General features: G+C 41.5%; 1 protein-coding gene across 2 annotated transcripts in view; it reads left to right on the top strand.

The window, feature by feature from the left end:
* The window catches only part of PHF2 (PHD finger protein 2), a 697,107-nt gene that overhangs the window by 631,607 nt on the left and 47,348 nt on the right, over positions 1-18,152 (top strand). For both annotated transcript variants that reach the window (XM_053720695.1, XM_053720696.1), the window contains one exon: positions 5,176-5,444. In XM_053720695.1, the coding sequence (XP_053576670.1) occupies positions 5,176-5,444 (269 nt within the window). The remainder of the gene's footprint in view (positions 1-5,175; positions 5,445-18,152) is intronic.

Here is an 18,152-nt window from a genome sequence, read left to right on the forward strand (position 1 = left end):
CAACCATTCCTTCTGGAACCTAACCCCGGCGTAAACTGAGGGCTACCTGTATATATATATATATATATATATATATACATATCTATATACCTATCTATATGAATATATATAGGTATAGAAATATACAGTTATATATAGGAATATATACTTAAAAATACTAAGACCATTTTCTTCTATGTGAAAAACCTTAGAATGTAAAATATTTACAGTAAATACATAGTCAAACACATTATTAATGATTAAAATGTAATAAAAATTAATGTTCGTATATTTGACTGGAAAAAGCTACACAAAGTATATATATATATATATATTATATATATATATATATATATATATAATATATATATATATAATACACAGTATATATATAGACGTCTGAGGAAGGGGAGTGTGGTCCCCGAAACATCACACTCTTATTCATTAAAGTTATTCACTTAAAAGACCAGAGAGTGCCTTCCTTCATCTATATACTTACCTGCTGGCACCCTGGCATTTGTCTTTGGAAGTGAGAGTGCTTTCTTTGAACATTATATATATATATGTTTGTTTATGTATATTTATATATTAATATAGAAATATACATGTATATATGTTATGGGTAAAGTCAGATATTGGGTAATCCTCGGATTACCCAGGTAAAATGGACATTACCCAAGCGACTGTGGGTAAAGCCAATTTATGATCATAAATCCCCTCAGAGTGCATGCGCTTCGTCTAGTCACTGCATCAAACATATATAGCATGCACTGTAATTCCTCCATCTTCACTATCTTTTTTGCCTCCGCCTGTTGGGTTCCACGGGGGGTGAAGCCCCCCTTGAAAACCTCATTCTCCACGGTTTGGATGCCAGAGCGCACTCATAGGAATGAACAACCGGCTCAATTACATTGTTAGCCTGTTCTATGTGAGTGTGCTTCTCTCTGTATGTATTTAGTCTCCCTAAGGGAAAAAGGGGCAACCAGACGTAGACTCCTTGCTCAGTATGCTTAGAGGAATATGGCTACACCTCACTGACGAGGCCCAATGAAGGCCGAAATGTTCTTCTGGGGTTGTTGTGTTCCTTGTTCAGAGAGGAATTACCTGGTATTTCGGCGCTGGACTGACCTAATAGGCGGGATCAGACTGATATACTACAGGAAAGTTCTTCTCTGTGAAAAGTATTACTGGGCTAAAAAGCTGCACCCAGGTGGTAAATCGCCATAGAACAGGCTAACAATAGTATTGAGCCAGTTGTTCGTTCCTGTGAGTGCACTTCTCTCTGTATGTATTTAGTCTCCCTATGGGAAAAAGGGGCAACCAGACGTGGAATCCTTGCTCAGTGTGCTTAGAGGAATATGGCTACACCTCACTGACGAGGCCCAATGAAGGTCGAAACGATTGTCTGGGATTGCTGTGTTCCTTGTTCAGAGAGGAATTGCCTGGTATTTCGGCGCTAGACTGATCGTAATAGGCAGGATCAGACTGATATACTACAGGAAAGTTCTACTCTGTGAAAAGCATTACTGGGCTAAAAGAAGCTGCACCCAGGTGGTAAATCGCCATAGCACAGGCTAACAATGGTATTGAGCCGGTTGTTCATTCCTGTGAGTGTGCTTCTCTCTCTGTGTATTTAGTCTCCCTATGGGAAAAAGGGGGAACCAGACGTGGACTCCTTTGCTCATTTTACTTAGAGTAATATGGCTACACCTCACTGACAATGCCCAATAAAGGTCAAAACGATCGTCTGGGATTGCTGTGTTTCTTGTTCAGAGAGAAATTGCCTGGTATTTAGGCTCTGGACTGACTGTAATAAGCGGGAACAGACTGATATACTACAGGAAAGTGTAGTGAAAAGCATTACTGAGCTAAAAAGAAGCTGCACCCAGGTGGTAAATCATCATAGAACAGGCTAACAATGGTATTGAGCTGGTTGTTCATTCCTGTGAGTGTGTTTCTCTGTGTGTGTGTGTGTATATATCTTGGAACTCTGGGCAATCTTCAATGTTCTGAAGGCTTGGTCCCTTCTGGGTTTGTCCCAGTTTATCAGATTCCAATCAGACAATATAACTTTGGTAGCCTATATCAACCATTAGAGGAACAAGAAGTTCCTTAGCAATGAGAGAAGTATATCAAATCCTAGAATGGGCAGAGGCCCACAATTGTATGCTGTCAGCGATCCGGTTGTGGACAACTGGGAACCAGACTTCCTCAGCAGGCAATCCTTTCACCCGGGGGAATGGTCTCTCCCCCCCGAGGTATTTGCAGAGATATGCAGCAGATGGGGGACGCTGGAGACAGACCTCATGGCCTCCCATCTAAATGCCAAACTACCCAGGTACGGGTCGAGATCGAGGGATCCTCAAGTAGAACTAATAGATGCTCTAGCGGTTCCTTGGAGGTTCAGACTCATATATCTGTTTCCTTCATTACCTCTTCTTCCTCGTGTGGTGGCCCGCATCAAGCAGGAGCAAGCATCGGGGATTCTAATTCTTCCATCCTGGCCGCAAAGGACTTGGTTTGCGGATCTGGTGGGGATGTCCTTATCTACTCCATGGAGGTTACCTTGTCGCAGGGACCTGCTGCTACAGGGTCCTTTTCTTTATTAAAATCTAGATTCTCTGAGGCTGACTTAGTGGAGATTAAACACTTAGGCCCCTATTTATCATAGGTCTTGCGGACCTGATCTGATAGTGCGGATCAGGTCCGCAAGACCTCGCTAAATGCGGAGAGCAATATGCTCTCCGCATTTAACATTGCACCAGCAGCTCACAAGAGCTGCTGGTGCAACGCCGCCCCCTGCTGACTCGCGGCCAATCGCGGCCGCCAGCAGGGAGGTGTCAATCAACCCGATCGTATTCGATCGGGTTGATTTCCGGCGATTCCTGTCCGGCTGCTCAGAGCAGGCGGACCGGGTTATGGAGCAGCAGTCTTTAGAGCTTGTTAAATGGGCCCCAGAGTCTTAGCCAAGAGAGGTTTCTCTAACATCGACACTTTGATTCAGGCTCGTAAGCCAGTTACTCGACGCATCTACCATAACGTGTGGCGGACTTACCTTTACTGGTGTGAGGAGCGTGTTTTTTCTTGGCATAAGGTTAAAGTTGCCAGAATTTTATCTTTTCTCCAGGAGGGACTCGAGAAGGGTCTATCTGCTAGTTCCCTGAAGGGACAGATATCGGCCCTGTCGGTGTTGCTGCACAAGACAGTAGCTGAGCTTCCGGATGTGCAGTCCTTTGTTAAGGTCCTGACTAGGATCAGACCTGTGTTTAGAAAGGTGGCTCCGCCTTGAAGTCTCAATCTTGTTCTTAGTGTTTTGAGACAGGCTCCGTTTGAGCCCATGCATAATGTTGACATTAAACTGTTTTCTTGGAAGGTTCTATTTCTATTGGCAGAGTCTCTGAGAGTTCTGCTTTGCAATGTGACCCCCCTTATTTTGGCTTTTCATGCTGATAAGGCGGTTATACGTACTAAGTTAGGTTTCCTTCCTAAGGTGGTGTCAGATCGTAACATTAATCAAGGGATTGTTGTTCCTTCCTTGTGTCCCAATCCTTCCTCGATGAAAGAGCGTTTGCTTCACGATCTAGATGTGGTTCGTGCTTTGAAGTTTTACCTTCAGGCTACTAAGGAGTTCAGACAATCTTCATCTTTGTTTGTCATCTACTATGCTGGTAAACGTAGGGGTCATAAGGCCACTATGTCTTCCCTGTCTTTATGGTTGAGGAGTGTCATCCGCCTAGCTTATGAGACAGCGGGACAACAGCCTCCTGAGAGGATTACGGCTCATTCCACTAGAGCAGTAGCTTCTTTCTATGCTTTTAAGAACAAAGCCTCTATGGATCAGATTTGTAAGGCGGCTACCTGGTCCTCCTTACATACTTTTACTAAATTTTACATTTTATTGTGTTTGCTTCGGCTGAAGCAGCTTTTGGGAAAAAGGTTTTGCAGGCTGTGGTGCCCTCAGATTAGGGTCCGCCTCCTTCTTGTTCTTTCTTTTTATTCCTTCAGTGTCCTCTGGAGCTTGGGTATTGTTTTCCCAACAGTAAGAAATGAAGTTGTGGACTCTCTCTGCCTTATGGAAAGAAAACAAAATGTATGCTTACCATATAAATTCCTTTCTTTCCTGGCAGGGAGAGTCCACGACCCTGCCCATATGATATTTTGGTTTGGGCGGCTCCCTGTTTTCTTCTGGCACCTTTATACCCTTATGTTTCTCCTACTTTTCCTTGTTCCCGTGGCCGAATGACTGAGGGGAAAGGGGAAGTGGGAGGAATATTTAAGCCTTTGGCTGGGGTGTATTTGCCTCCTCCTGGTGGCCAGGTGTTGTATTTCCCAACAGTAAGGAGTGAAGTCGTGGACTCTCCCTGCCAGGAAAGAAAGGAATTTATCTGGTAAGCATACATGTTGTTATTATTTTTTCATTAGACAGTGTATATATGAGTATAACAGTTTATTTTAATATACTTATCTTGTACTTTTTTTTTTAACTCTTACAGTTTACACTAGGGGGCCCATTTATCAAGCTCCGGATGGAGCTTGAGGGCCCGTGTTTCTGGCGAGGCTTCAAGCTTGCCAGAAACACCAGTTATGAAGCAGCGGTCTAAAGACTGCTGCTCCATAACCTGTCCGCCTGCTCTGAGGAGGCAGACAGACATCGCCGCAATTCAACCCGATCGAGTACGATCGGGTTGATTGACACCCCCCTGCTAGCGGCCAATTGGCCGCAAATCTGCAGGGAGCGGCGTTGCACCAGCAGCTCACAAGAGCTGCTAGTGCAATGCTGAATACGGAGAGCGTATTGCTCTCTGCATTCAGCGAGGTCTGTCGGACCTGATCCGCACTGTTGGATCAGGTCCGACAGACCTTTGTTAAATAGGCCCTAGGGGCCTAGGTCTTCACTTGCACTAACCTGACGCGCACAAATTAAGTTTGTGCTTAAGTGAACGCATTTACTTTCAACTTGTAATACACATGCAGTTTGCACAGGTGCGTAATCCTTAGCGCTCCACTTGTATTCTGGCCCTTTATCTATTTTTTTTTTTTGGTGATTTGGTCTACTGGGATATAAAAGTAAAACAACTGGAATTGTATTGTTATTTCTTCATTCAATATATCATAAGCTGATACCTACAGAAATATTTATAAATTACAACAACATCATTCATTATTTTTTTTTAAAGTTTTTTTTATTTTTTTTAGTCAACCACCTGCATCTCCGAGCACACAAGAAGCAATCCAGGGAATGCTATCCATGGCGAATCTGCCCTCGGATTCCTGCATACAGCCCTCTTGGAATGCAAACCAAGCTAAAAATAATTCCTTATCTGCTCAAAACTCAAAGAAGTCTGGTAGCAACAAGTGTGCAAGTAAACGCAACATCAAGAAAAACATTAAGAACAACATTAATATTCACGACTACGATGAGGATCAAGATAACTTGGGAGCCTGTTTTAAAGATTCGGATTATGGTAAGTTAGAGACGGCATTAGATCACGTTGGAATGTTACATGTTGTAGTATAATAACTCTAGGATGCAAGTTGTTACCCTTATATTTTAGTAACAAAAGCAACACCAGAATATGCTGGTGGCATTTGCATTGCACATCTCAACAAAGGCAAAAAGGAGAAAGAAAACGACTAGGACAGATGTAATAAATAACTGGCTCGTTGTCTTAACCAGACCATAGGGAATGAGATTGGTGTAGTTTTTGTTTATCTGCTTATGGGCTGACATAGACCTCATCTATTTCTACCTTGGGTATGGGCTTTTAAAGAGACATTCCAGCTTGTATTATGCTTTGTGTATTTAGGCGCAATATAATATTTATAGCAACTTTCCTGTGTAACTACATTTAGAAAATTGTGTCTTTCTTGCTGAATCTTGCATATCTTACTTGCTCCAGTGCTAAATGTCAAGAAATAGGTGATTATATACGAGTCATGACATAGGCAATTTTTTTTATTTTGGACGAATCATTCATCAGGGTTAAAGATTAAGGGGCATATTTATCAAGCTCCGTATGGAGCCCGAAGGTTCGCCGGAAACAGAAGTTATGAAGCAGCAGTCTAAAGACCGCTGCTCAATAGCTTGTCCGCCTGCTCTGAGGCGGCGGACAGAAATTAACCCGATCAAATACAATTGGGTTAATTGACACCCCCTGCTAGCGGCCGATTGGCCACGAATCTGCAGGGGGCAGCATTGCACCAGCAGTTCACAAGAACTGCTGGTGCAATGATAAATGCCGAGAGCGTATGCTGTCGGCATTTATTGATGCGCAGCGGACATGCGCAGCGGACATGATCCGCAATATTGAATCATGTCCGCTCGCACATTAATAAATAGGCCGCAAAGTGCCAATTTCTGAGTTGAATTTAGCAAGAACAGATCATTTTTACAAAATAAAGCTACATGGGGAATTTAAAATGTTGCTATAATTGTCCTTCAGATTGTAATGTTTCCTTTGTGAATAAAATCCAGCATTAGATTTGAGTAATTATTTTAAAGGGAATCTCTCAAGTATAGATGCTTAACAAAAATGATGCATTTAATGGCGCAATTATAATATAAGTACAACTAAATATTTGTAGGGAAAATTATTTTGAAATGTTAAAAATGAATAACTAAAAGGAATTTTTGTTTGAAAAATGAAGAAATGAATTTTGCAGATAAAATTGCCATGAAAGTAATACATTTCTTCAACTTTTTGTCCCTTCCTATGACTGATAACTGGTTATTGGCATTTTGGCATTTTTAGACAAAATAACAAGATACTTCTAAATATAAAGCACTATTTTATGAACACATTAGAGCCATGTATACCAGATTGTTTAGAATTGTATTTTTCATCTGTATTTGTGCCCTAAATGAGACTTACTTGTGTGTGCTTATATATACAGCAGTGCGGATTCGATTTAAGTCACGATTTAAATAACTAGTCAAAAAAATCATGGTTTTCTACAAAAAGACTTATTTTTGTTAGTTGTCATAATATTTATAACCAGATCAATATTACATTTTTAGAAAAATAACTTTTCAGATTTGTTTTACAATTATATCAGATTTGGTTATATACCATTAGAAATTCATAGACAGGGGCGGAACTACCATTGGTGCAGCAGGTGCAGTTAAACCAGGGCCCATAGTAGCCAGTCTATACATAGGGGTGTGCAGAAAGTGTACAATCTTAATGCAGGGGAGACTTTTTTTAGTGCAGGTTCCATATCTATATATCTTTCTATCTATCCTCAAAATCATTATAAAGAACAACATGTATTTTATTACGGTTACTTTGTACTGAAGTTATTTTTGGGGGGCTCTCTTTTGAGTAGTTCCGCTACTGTACATAGATATGTATGGCATTATTGTGAGGTGAACTATCTCTAGTTTAATATGTTAATCATTCATTTTTGAACAACTTTTCTGCTGTACTTTATATGAAGGACACAAATAATCAATACCTTAATAATTTAACTTGTTTTATTTAACTAAAACAATGACATTATAGGTTTTACTACTTGCCCCTCCCTCCTCACACTTCGCTCCTTATCTTATCTTCAACAAACAATCTTCTATTTTTTTAACTTCTTATAACTTATCACTTAAAGGACCATTACATACAGTAGATTTGCATAATTGACAAATACATAATAAAGAGACAATGCAATCACAGTTGCTTTGAATTTCAAATGAGTAGTAGGGTTTTTTCAAAGTTAATACAATTCCCTCTCCCTCCCCCCGTATCACGGGACAGCTGTCAGAAAATCACAAAACACATATACATTTATTTTGTGCATATACTCAGTAGAAACCAGTGCCTCAGAAAGTGTGCATATAAACAAAATCTGCACATTTTGATAATGGACGTAAAGTTTAATTTTGAGTTTAGTGTCCCTTTAAGAGGTAAGGGGTTCATTCTGTGTAGAATTGATCAACCCTGTATGTTTGGTTTATAATACTCTGCTGTAAAGAAGAGGTATGTGATATCTGCAGACACAAATTCACCGTTTTGAGAACTGCAAAACCAAGCATCTGTTATAATATATTCTAGATAGAATAAAATGCATAAATAATCATACGGAAACTTCTGGGAGAGTATGACAGTTTAAATGGATTAATGAAATTCATTTACAAAAATTTAAAGTGAATGTAAATTTTGATGCTAAAGTTTCCGGTTTTTAAAAATTCGATTAACCCCTTAACGACCGAGGACGTGCAGGGTACGTCCTCAAAAAAAAGGCAGTTAATGCCTGAGAACGTACCCTGCACGTCCTCGGTGTGGAAAGCAGCTGGAAGCGATCCTGCTCGCTTCCAGCTGCTTTCCGGTTATTGCAGTGATGCCTCGATATGGAGGCATCCTGCAATAACCTTTTTAAGCCATCCGGTGCAGAGAGAGACACTCTGTGGCCCTCTCTGCACCGGAGATCGGTGGCTCCCTGCGTTGGTGGGTGGGAGCCGGACCGGGAGGCGGGTGGCGGCCATCGATGGCCCTGGTTATGTGCAGGATCGTGGGCGGGGATGAGCGGGGATGAGCGGGGGCGCGCACGGACGCGCGCGCGTGCACGGGAGGGCGGGGCGGGCGCGTTCACGGGGAGGGAGCGGGTGGGAACCGCTACACTACAGAAAATTTATTAATAAAAAATGTTTAAATGTTTAAATGTCTAAATATTTTTAAAAAAAAAAAAATGATCAGCAAGGTGGTGGGGGTTTGTCTGTGTGGTGGGGGAAGCTACACTACAGAAAAAAGCCAAACAAAAATAAAAAAAAGCACTTTTTTTTGCAAACTGGGTACTGGCAGACAGCTGCCAGTACCCAAGATGGCCCCCTATGAGGCAGAGGGGAGGGTTAGAGAGCGGTTTTGGGGGGGATCAGGGAGGTTGGGGGCTAAGGGGGGGATCCTACACCATGTAAATATGCTAAAAAAAGGGGGTGGGATGTGTCAGGTGGGAGGCTGATCTCTACACTAAAGCTAAAATTAACCCTGCAAGCTCCCTACAAACTCCCTAATTAACCCCTTCACTGCTAGCCATAATACACGTGTGAGGCGCAGCAGGATTTAGCGGCCTTCTAATTACCAGAAAGCAACGCCAAAGTCATATATGTCTGCTATTTCTGAACAAAGGGGATCCCAGACAAGTATTTACAACCATTTGTGCCATAATTGCACAAGCTGTTTGTAAATTATTTCAGTGAGAAACCTAAAATTGTGAAAAATTTAACTTTTTTTTCAATTTGATCGCATTTGGCGGTGAAATGGTGGCATGAAATATACCAAAATGTGCCTAGATGAATACTTGGGGTTGTTTACTATGCTACACTAAAGCAAAAATTAACCCTACAAGCTCCCTAAAAGCTCCCTAATTAACCCCTTAACTGCTGGGCATAATACACTTGTGGTGCGCAGTGGCATTTAGCGGCCTTCTAATTACCAAAAAGCAACGCCAAAGCCATATATGTCTGCTATTTCTGAACAAAGGGGATCCCAGAGAAGAATTTACAACCATTTATGCCATAATTGCACAAGTTGTTTGTAAATAATTTCAGTGAGAAACCAAAAGTTTGTGAAAACATTTGTGAAAAAGTGAACGATTTTTTGTATTTGATCGCATTTGGCGGTGAAATGGTGGTATGAAATATACCAAAATGGGCCTAGATCAATACTAAAAAAAAATATATACATGTCAAGGGATATTCAGGGATTCCTGAAAGATATTAGTGTTCTAATGTAACTAGCGCTAATTTTGGAAAAAAGTGGTTTGGAAATAGCAAAGTGCTACTTGTATTTATGGCCCTATAACTTGCAAAAAAAGCAAAGAACATGTAAACATTGGGTATTTCTAAACTCAGGACAAAATTTTGAAACTATTTAGCATGGGTGTTTTTTGGTGGTTGTAGATATGTAACAGATTTTGGGGGTCAAAGTTAGAAAAAGTGTGTTTTTTTTCAATTTTTCCTCATATTTTATATTTTTTTTATAGTAAATTATAAGATATGATGAAAATAATGGTATCTTTAGAAAGTCCATTTAGTGGCGAGAAAAACGGTATATAATATGTGTGGGTACAGTAAATGAGGAAGAAGAAAATTACAGCTAAACACAAACACCGCAAAAATGTAAAAATAGCCTTGGTCCCAAACGGACAGAAAATGGAAAAGTGCTGTGGTCATTAAGGGGTTAAAATCAGGGGCACTTTAATTCATGAAAATTTACATTTCACTCCTGTTGTGAAAAAAAAAAACTTACCTTTTAATCTTGACAGCAGCTCCAGCTTCCTCCAGTCGTTGCAAGCCATTTCTGATGTCAGAAATGATGGATAGGTCATCCTCCAATCACGGCTTCCCCCCAGGGGAATCAGTGTCTGATTCAACGCCGTTATTGGAGGAAGCCGGATTCCTCATTTTAGACCCAGGAAGAGGCTTTGCGACGGGCGGAGGAAGCTGGAGCGGCTGTCAAGATTAAAAGGTAAGTTTTTTTTTTCACAACAGGAGTGAAATGCAAATTTTGATGAATTAAAGTGCCCCTGTTTTTAATCGAATTTTTAAAGGCCGGACACTTTGGCATCAAAATTTACTTTCCTTTTAAACCGCTATGAATATACAGCCTTATGCTACATAACTACAAACTAATCATTATTTCATGATAAATAACATTTGAACTATAATGTAGCTTAAAGGGACACTGTACCTAAATTTTTTCTTTTGTGATTCAGATAGAGCATAAAATTTTAAGCAACTTTCTAATTTACTCCTATTATCAAATGTTCTTTATTCTCTTGGTATCTTTATTTGAAATGCAAAAATGTAAGTTTAGATGCCGGCCCATTTTTGGTGAACAACCTGGGTTGTCTTTGCTGATTGGTGGATACATTCATCCACCAATAAAAAAGTGCTGTCCAGAGTTCTGAACGAAGAAAAAAGCTTAGATGCCTTCTTTTTCAAATATAGATAGCAAGAGAACAAAGAAAAATTGATAATAGGAGTAAATTAGAAAGTTGCTTAAAATTTTATGCTCTATCTGAATCACGAAAGAAAAAATTGGGGTACAGTGTCCCTTTAAATAGAAAACGAGATACTTTTATTTCTCACAAAGCATTTTATTAAAAAAAAATATTTCAGATTTAACATAAATAGTATTGTTGCATTGTGTAGTGTTTGCCCATTAAAAGTTGGTTATGGGGCACACACCTTTTAAAAATGATTATCCCCAAATATTTATTTATCAGGTTGCATGAAGTTCTCTAGCACTGTTATGTTTTTGCAGTCTAGTGCAACACATAACTTTCATCTTGTAATATGAGTGATGTTTAGTGCGGTCGTAATATCCATTAAGAGTATAGGGCACGCTAAAGGGATGTCGGCCGCGCTCAACATTCTCTGGTAATTTACGATGGACTTGTAGTATCAATTTGTGCGCTAGTGCGATCCAACAATACTGATAGTGCTCCAAAAGATGTTAGACTTTCTTCTTTTCTTCAATGAGCTCCTAACAGTTAATCAGAAATCTCTTGTTAAGGGCATCTCATGACTTTACATGAGGGTTTCTAACTTTATTCTATTTCAATCAACTGATCAGTCACCATGGTTACTAACCTGTTATCGTTTGATAATTTCACCTGTATTCTAGTTACGATGTCATGGTACTTGAGAAATACTGGTGTACTTCTTACCACTTCCTGCTAATCCTTATTGGTTGAAAGGTACTTTCTGTTGCTGCTTATTGGCTGACAAGGTTCTAACTACTAATGCTCATTCAGTACTAGTAAATACCTATAAGCCCATGAGTATTAGTGTTTATATCATTTTCAAGTTTAACAGCTTTTACTTTATATTTTTCTGGCAAAAACTCATATTTTTATAGAACACAGTGTCCCTTTAAGTGTGCAGGATGTACTGCAGCCTACGTAGGTAAAATGAAAAAGGTAAATCATATGAAAAGCAGGCAAAACAAATATTGTACAATATTTTTTTTTTAATTTTCTTAAAAAGACATGATACCCAAATGTTGAAGTACTTGAAACTGATGCTGCTTAGTTGTAAAAAGCTGATAGAAAATATCACCTGAACATCTCTATGTAAAAAAGGAAGATATTTCTCTTGTAAGGTGTATCCAGTCCACAGATTCATCCTTTACTTGTGGGATATTCTCCTTCCTAACAGGAAGTGGCAAAGAGAGCACACAGCAGAGCTGTCCATATAGCTCCACCCCCCAGTCATTCTCTTTGCCGGCTCTAAGCAGTAGGGTCTCTCTCGGAAGGGTAAAGTGAATGTGGTGTTAGATTTGTAGTTTTTGATCTACAAGCAAAAGTTTGTTATTTTAAATGGTACCGGTGTGTACTATTTACTCTCCAGCAGAAAAGAGATGAAGATTTCTGCAGGGAGGAAGATGATTTTAGCATGTTGTAACTAAAATCCACTGCTGTTCCCACACAGGACTGAGGAGTACAAGAAAACTTCAGTTGGGGGGAACGGTTTGCAGGTTAGGCTGCAATAAGGTATGTTCAGTCATTTAATTCTAGACAAGACTGTGATAATGCTAGAAAAGGACTGATAAGATCCCCATGAGGGAAGGGTAAGCTTTTATTCAGAGACTAAGTATGGAATTACAAGCTTACATAATAGGGCTAATTTATGCTGGTTGACACTATTTTATGGGTTGACACTTTTTTATGGCAAACGGTTTTTACTAGTAAAGATCGTTTTTGAGGCACTTTGAAGGTCCCTTTGGGTTTCTTTCAGGGGTTGTTACCCACATGGCTAATATTATAACTCTTAGGAGTGTTTTTTTAGGCCTCACAGCACCGGAGTAAGGTGGGAGGGGCCTAATTTCTCGCCTCAGATGCGCAGTTAGATTCACTAGATCTTCAGGCTGTCTCACATGGAGGGTCCTGCTGCAGTTTGAGGGCCTATAAGAAGCTTTTCCCCCACAAATCTGGTTCCTAATTGCAGGTAGGGCCACAGCAGAGCTGTGGCAAGGTGCTGAAGTCGTTTTAACCGGTTTTTAGCTTGCTATTGATCCGGTTTGGGCATTAAGGGGTTAATCGGTTTTCTTGCTAGTTGTGCAATTTTACCAATGCTTTAGGTACATACTGTGAAAATTTCAAAAAGTTTGCTGCATTTTTCACTGTTTTGGAAAATTGTGTGTCTTTTTTAACTCTTAAAGGTACAGTAACGTTTTTTTGCAAAGTGTGTTTTTACTTGATTAAAGTGATTTCTAAGCCTGTTTGTCTTACTTCTAGTCTGTTAAACATGTCTGACACCAAGGAAAATCCTTGTTCAATGTGTTTAGAAGCCATGGTGGAACCCCCTCTCAAAATGTGTCCCACTTGTACTGATATGTCTATACACTTTAAAGAACATATTGTTGCACTTAAAAATGTGGCCCAAGATGATTCTCAGACAGAAGGTAATGAGGTTAGCCCGTTAACCTCTCCCCAAGTGTCACAACCAGTTACGCCCGCTCAAGCGACGCCTAGCACCTCTAGCGCGTCTAACTCTTTTACCTTACAAGACTTGGCGGCAGTTATGGATAATACCCTCTCAGTATTTTTATCTAAACTGCCCGTGTTACCTGCAAAGCGTGATAGCTCTGTTTTAAGAACAGATTATGAGCATTCTGACACTTTAGTAGCCGTATCCGATATACACTCACAACGCTCTGAAATGGGGGCGAGGGATGTGCTGTCTGAGGGAGAAATGTCCGATTCGGGAAAGGTTGCTCCTCAGACAGACTCAGATACGTTAGCTTTTAAATTTAAACTAGAACACCTCCGCTTATTGCTCAGGGAGGTATTAGTTACTCTGGAAGACTGCGACCCTTTGGTGGTTCCAGAGAAATTCTGTAAAATGGACAAGTACCTAGAAGTTCCTGTTTACACTGATGTGTTCCCGGTCCCTAAGAGGATTGCGGATATAGTAACTAGGGAGTGGGATAGACCAGGTATTCCGTTTGTTACCCCTCCTGTTTTTAAGAAAATGTTCCCCATATCTGACACCACGCGGGACTTGTGGCAGACGGTCCCTAAGGTGGAGGGGGCTGTTTCTTCGCTTGCTAAACGCACAACCATACCAATTGAGGACAGTTGTGCTTTTAAAGACCCTATGGATAAAAAATTAGAGGGTTTACTCAAGAAAATTTTTGTTCATCAAGGTTTTCTTCTCCAACCTATAGCGTGCATTGTTACTGTAACTACTGCAGCTGCTTTCTGCTTCAAGGCGCTGGAAGATGCGCTCCAGACGGAGACCTAATATGAGGACATTATGGACAGAATTAAGGCTCTTAAACTGGCTAATTCGTTTATCACAGATGCCGCTTTCCAACTAGCTAAGTTAGCGGCAAAGAATTCAGGTTTCGCCATTCTGGCGCGCAGGGCGCTATGGCTAAAGTCCTGGTCGGCCGATGTGTCGTCAAAATCCAAACTACTGAACATCCCTTTCAAAGGAAAGACCCTTTTCGGGCCTGAATTGAAAGAAATTATCTCAGAAATCATTGGGGGAAAAGGCCATGCCCTCCCTCAGGACAAGTCCTTTAAGACAAAGAACAAACAAAATAATTTTCGTTCCTTTCGAAACTTCAGGAGCGGTCTCGCTTCATCCTCCTGTGCTGCAAAGCAAGAGGGTAACACTTCACAACCCAGGGCAGCCTGGACACCTTACCAGGGCTAGAACAAGGGTAAACAGGCCAAGAAGCCTGCAGCTGCCCCCAAGACAGCATGAAGGGGTAGCCCCCGATCCGGGACGGGATCTAGTGGGGGGCAGACTCTCTCTCTTCGCTCAGGCCTGGGCAAGAGATGTACACGATCCTTGGGCCTTAGAGATTGTATCCCAGGGATATCTTCTGGAATTCAAGGACTCCCCTCCAAGGGGAAGGTTCCACATTTCTTGTCTGTCTACAGACCAGACAAAGAAAGAGGCATTCTTACGCTGTGTAGAAGACCTACATACAATGGGAGTGATCCGCCCAGTTCCAATTGTGGAACAAGGGCTGGGTTTTTACTCAAACCTGTTTGTGGTTTCCAAAAAAGAAGGAACTTTCAGACCAATCCTGGATCTCAAAATTCTAAACAAATTCCTCAGAGTCCCATCATTCAAGATGGAGACCATTCGGACAATCTTACCAATGATCCAGGAGGGTCAATATATGACTACCGTGGATCTAAAGGATGCGTATCTGCACATTCCTATCCACAAAGATCATTACCAGTTTCTCAGGTTCACCTTTCTGGACAAGCATTATCAGTTCATGGCTCTTCCTTTCGGGTTGGCCACTGCTCCCAGAATTTTCACAAAGGTGCTAGGGTCCCTCCTGGCGGTTCTAAGACCGCGGGGCATAGCAGTGGCGCCTTACCTAGACAATATCTTAATTCAGGTGTCGACTTTCCTAAGAGCCAAGTCTCACACGGAAATTGTATTGGCCTTTCTGAGGTCTCACGGGTGGAAGGTGAACATCAAAAAGAGTTCTCTCTCCCCCCTCACAAGAGTTCCATTCCTAGGAACCCTAATAGACTCGGTAGAAATGAAAATATTTCTGACGGAGGTCAGAAAGTAAAAACTCTTAACTACTTGCCAAGCTCTTCATTCCATTCCTCGGCCGTCTGTAGCTCAGTGCATGGAGACAATCGGACTAATGGTAGCGGCAATGGACATAGTCCCTTTTGCACGGATACACCTCAGACCACTGCAACTATGCATGCTCAAACAGTGGAATGGGGATTATGCAGATTTGTCTCCTCAAATACAGTTGGACCAGGGGACCAAAGATTCTCTTCTCTGGTGGTTGTCTCAGGATCACCTGTCTCAGGGAATGTGTTTCCGCAGACCAGAGTGGATCATCGTAACGACCGACGCCTGTTGGGCTGGGGTGCAGTTTGGGACTCCCTGAAAGCTCAGGGCTTATGGTCTCGGGAAGAAGCTCTTCTCCCGATAAACATTCTGGAACTGAGGGCGATATTCAACGCTCTTCAGGCATGGCCTCAGCTAGCTGCGGCCAAATTCATCAGATTCCAGTCGGACAACATCACGACTGTAGCTTACATCAACCATCAAGGGGGAACAAGGAGTCCCCTAGCAATGATGGAAGTAATCAAAATAATCAGGTGGGCGGAGGATCACTCTTGCCACTTCTCAGCAATTCACATCCCAGGAGTAGACAACTGGGAAGCGGATTTTCTAAGTCGTCAGACTTTTCATCCGGGGGAGTGGGAACTCCACCCGGAGGTATTTGCCCAGCTGACTCAGCTATGGGGCACCCCAGAATTGGATCTGATGGCGTCCCGTCAGAATGCCAAACTTCCTCTTTATGGGTCCAGGTCCCGGGATCCCCAGGCGGTGTTGATAGATGCTCTAGCAGCACCTTGGTCCTTCAATCTGGCCTATGTGTTTCCACCGTTTCCTTTCCTTCCTCGTCTGGTTGCCAGAATCAAGCAGGAGAGGGCGTCGGTGATTCTAATAGCGCCTGCGTGGCCACGCAGGACTTGGTATGCAGACCTAGAGGACATGTCATCCGTTCCACCATGGACTCTGCCAATGAGGCAGGACCTTCTACTTCAAGGTCCTTTCAAACATCCAAATCTAATTTCTCTGCGTCTGACTGCTTGGAGATTGAATGCCTAATTCTATCTAGGCATGGTTTCTCTGAGTCGGTTATCGATACCCTGATTCAGGCTAGAAAGCCTGTCACCAGGAAAATCTACCAAGATTTGGCAAAAATATCTTTGTTGGTGCAAATCCAAGGGTTACTTATGGAGTAAGATTAGGATTCCCAGGATATTGTCTTTTCTCCAAGATGGGTTGGAGAAAGGATTGTCAGCTAGTTCCTTAAAAGGACAGATATCTGCTTTGTCTATTCTTTTACACAAGCGTCTGGCGGAGGTACCAGACGTTCAAGCGTTTACTCAGGCTTTAGTCAGAATCAAGCCTGTTTATAGACCTGTGGCTCCGCCATGGAGTCTGAATTTAGTTCTTTCAGTTCTGCAAGGGGTTCCGTTTGAACCTTTACATTCCATAGATATTAAACTTTTATCTTGGAATGTTTTGTTTTTGGTAGCTATCTCTTCTGCTCCAAGAGTTTCAGAGTTATCTGCTTTACAGTGTGACTCACCTTACTTGGTGTTCCATGCAGATAAGGTAGTTTTGCGTATCAAACCCGGTTTTCTTCCTAAGGTTGTGTCTAATAAGAATATTAACCAGGCAATTGTTGTTCCTTCTCTGTGTCCTAATCCTTCTTCAAAGAAGGAACGTCTGTTACAAAATCTTGATGTGCTTCGTGCTTTAAAGTTCTATTTACAAGCAACTAAGGATTTCAGACAAACAACTTCTTTGTTTGTTATCTATTCTGGTAAGAGGAGAGGTCATAAGGCGACCGCTACCTCTCTTTCCTTTTGGCTGAAAAGCATCATCCGTTTGGCCTATGAGACTGCTGGCCAGCAGCCTCCTGAAACAATTACTGCTAATTCTACCAGAGCAGTGGCTTCCACATGGGCTTTTAAAAATGAAGCTTCTGTTGAACAGATTTGTAAGGCAGCGACTTGGTCTTCGCTGCATACTTTTTCCAAATTTTACAAATTCGATACTTTTGCTTCTTCGGAGGCTATTTTTGGGAGAAAGGTTTTACAAGCAGTGGTGCCTTCCGTTTAATTTACCTGTCTTGTTCCCTCCCTTCATCCGTGTCCTAAAGCTTTGGTATTGGTATCCCACAAGTAAAGGATGAATCCGTGGACTGGATACACCTTACAAGAGAAAACAGAATTTATGCTTACCTGATAAATTACTTTCTCTTGTGGTGTATCCAGTCCACGGCCCTCCCTGGCTATTAGCCAGGTAGATTTTTAGTTTAAACTACAGTCACCACTGCACCCTATGGTTTCTCCTTTTTCTTCCTAACCTTCGGTCGAATGACTGGGGGGTGGAGCTAGAGGGGGAGCTATATGGACAGCTCTGCTGTGTGCTCTCTTTGCCACTTCCTGTTAGGAAGGAGAATATCCCACAAGTAAAGGATGAATCCGTGGACTGTATACACCACAAGAGAAAGTAATTTATCAGGTAAGCATAAATTCTGTTTTTACCTCAAAATTTCCTAAGTATTCACACTCAAAATTAAAATTTCATGACTCGGGTAGGGCATGCAGTTTTAAACAACTTTCCAAATTACTTTTATCATCAAATTTGCTTTCTTCTCTTGGTA

Source organism: Bombina bombina, chromosome 7 (assembly GCF_027579735.1).
Source record: "Bombina bombina isolate aBomBom1 chromosome 7, aBomBom1.pri, whole genome shotgun sequence".
Classification (NCBI taxonomy): Eukaryota; Metazoa; Chordata; class Amphibia; order Anura; family Bombinatoridae; genus Bombina; species Bombina bombina.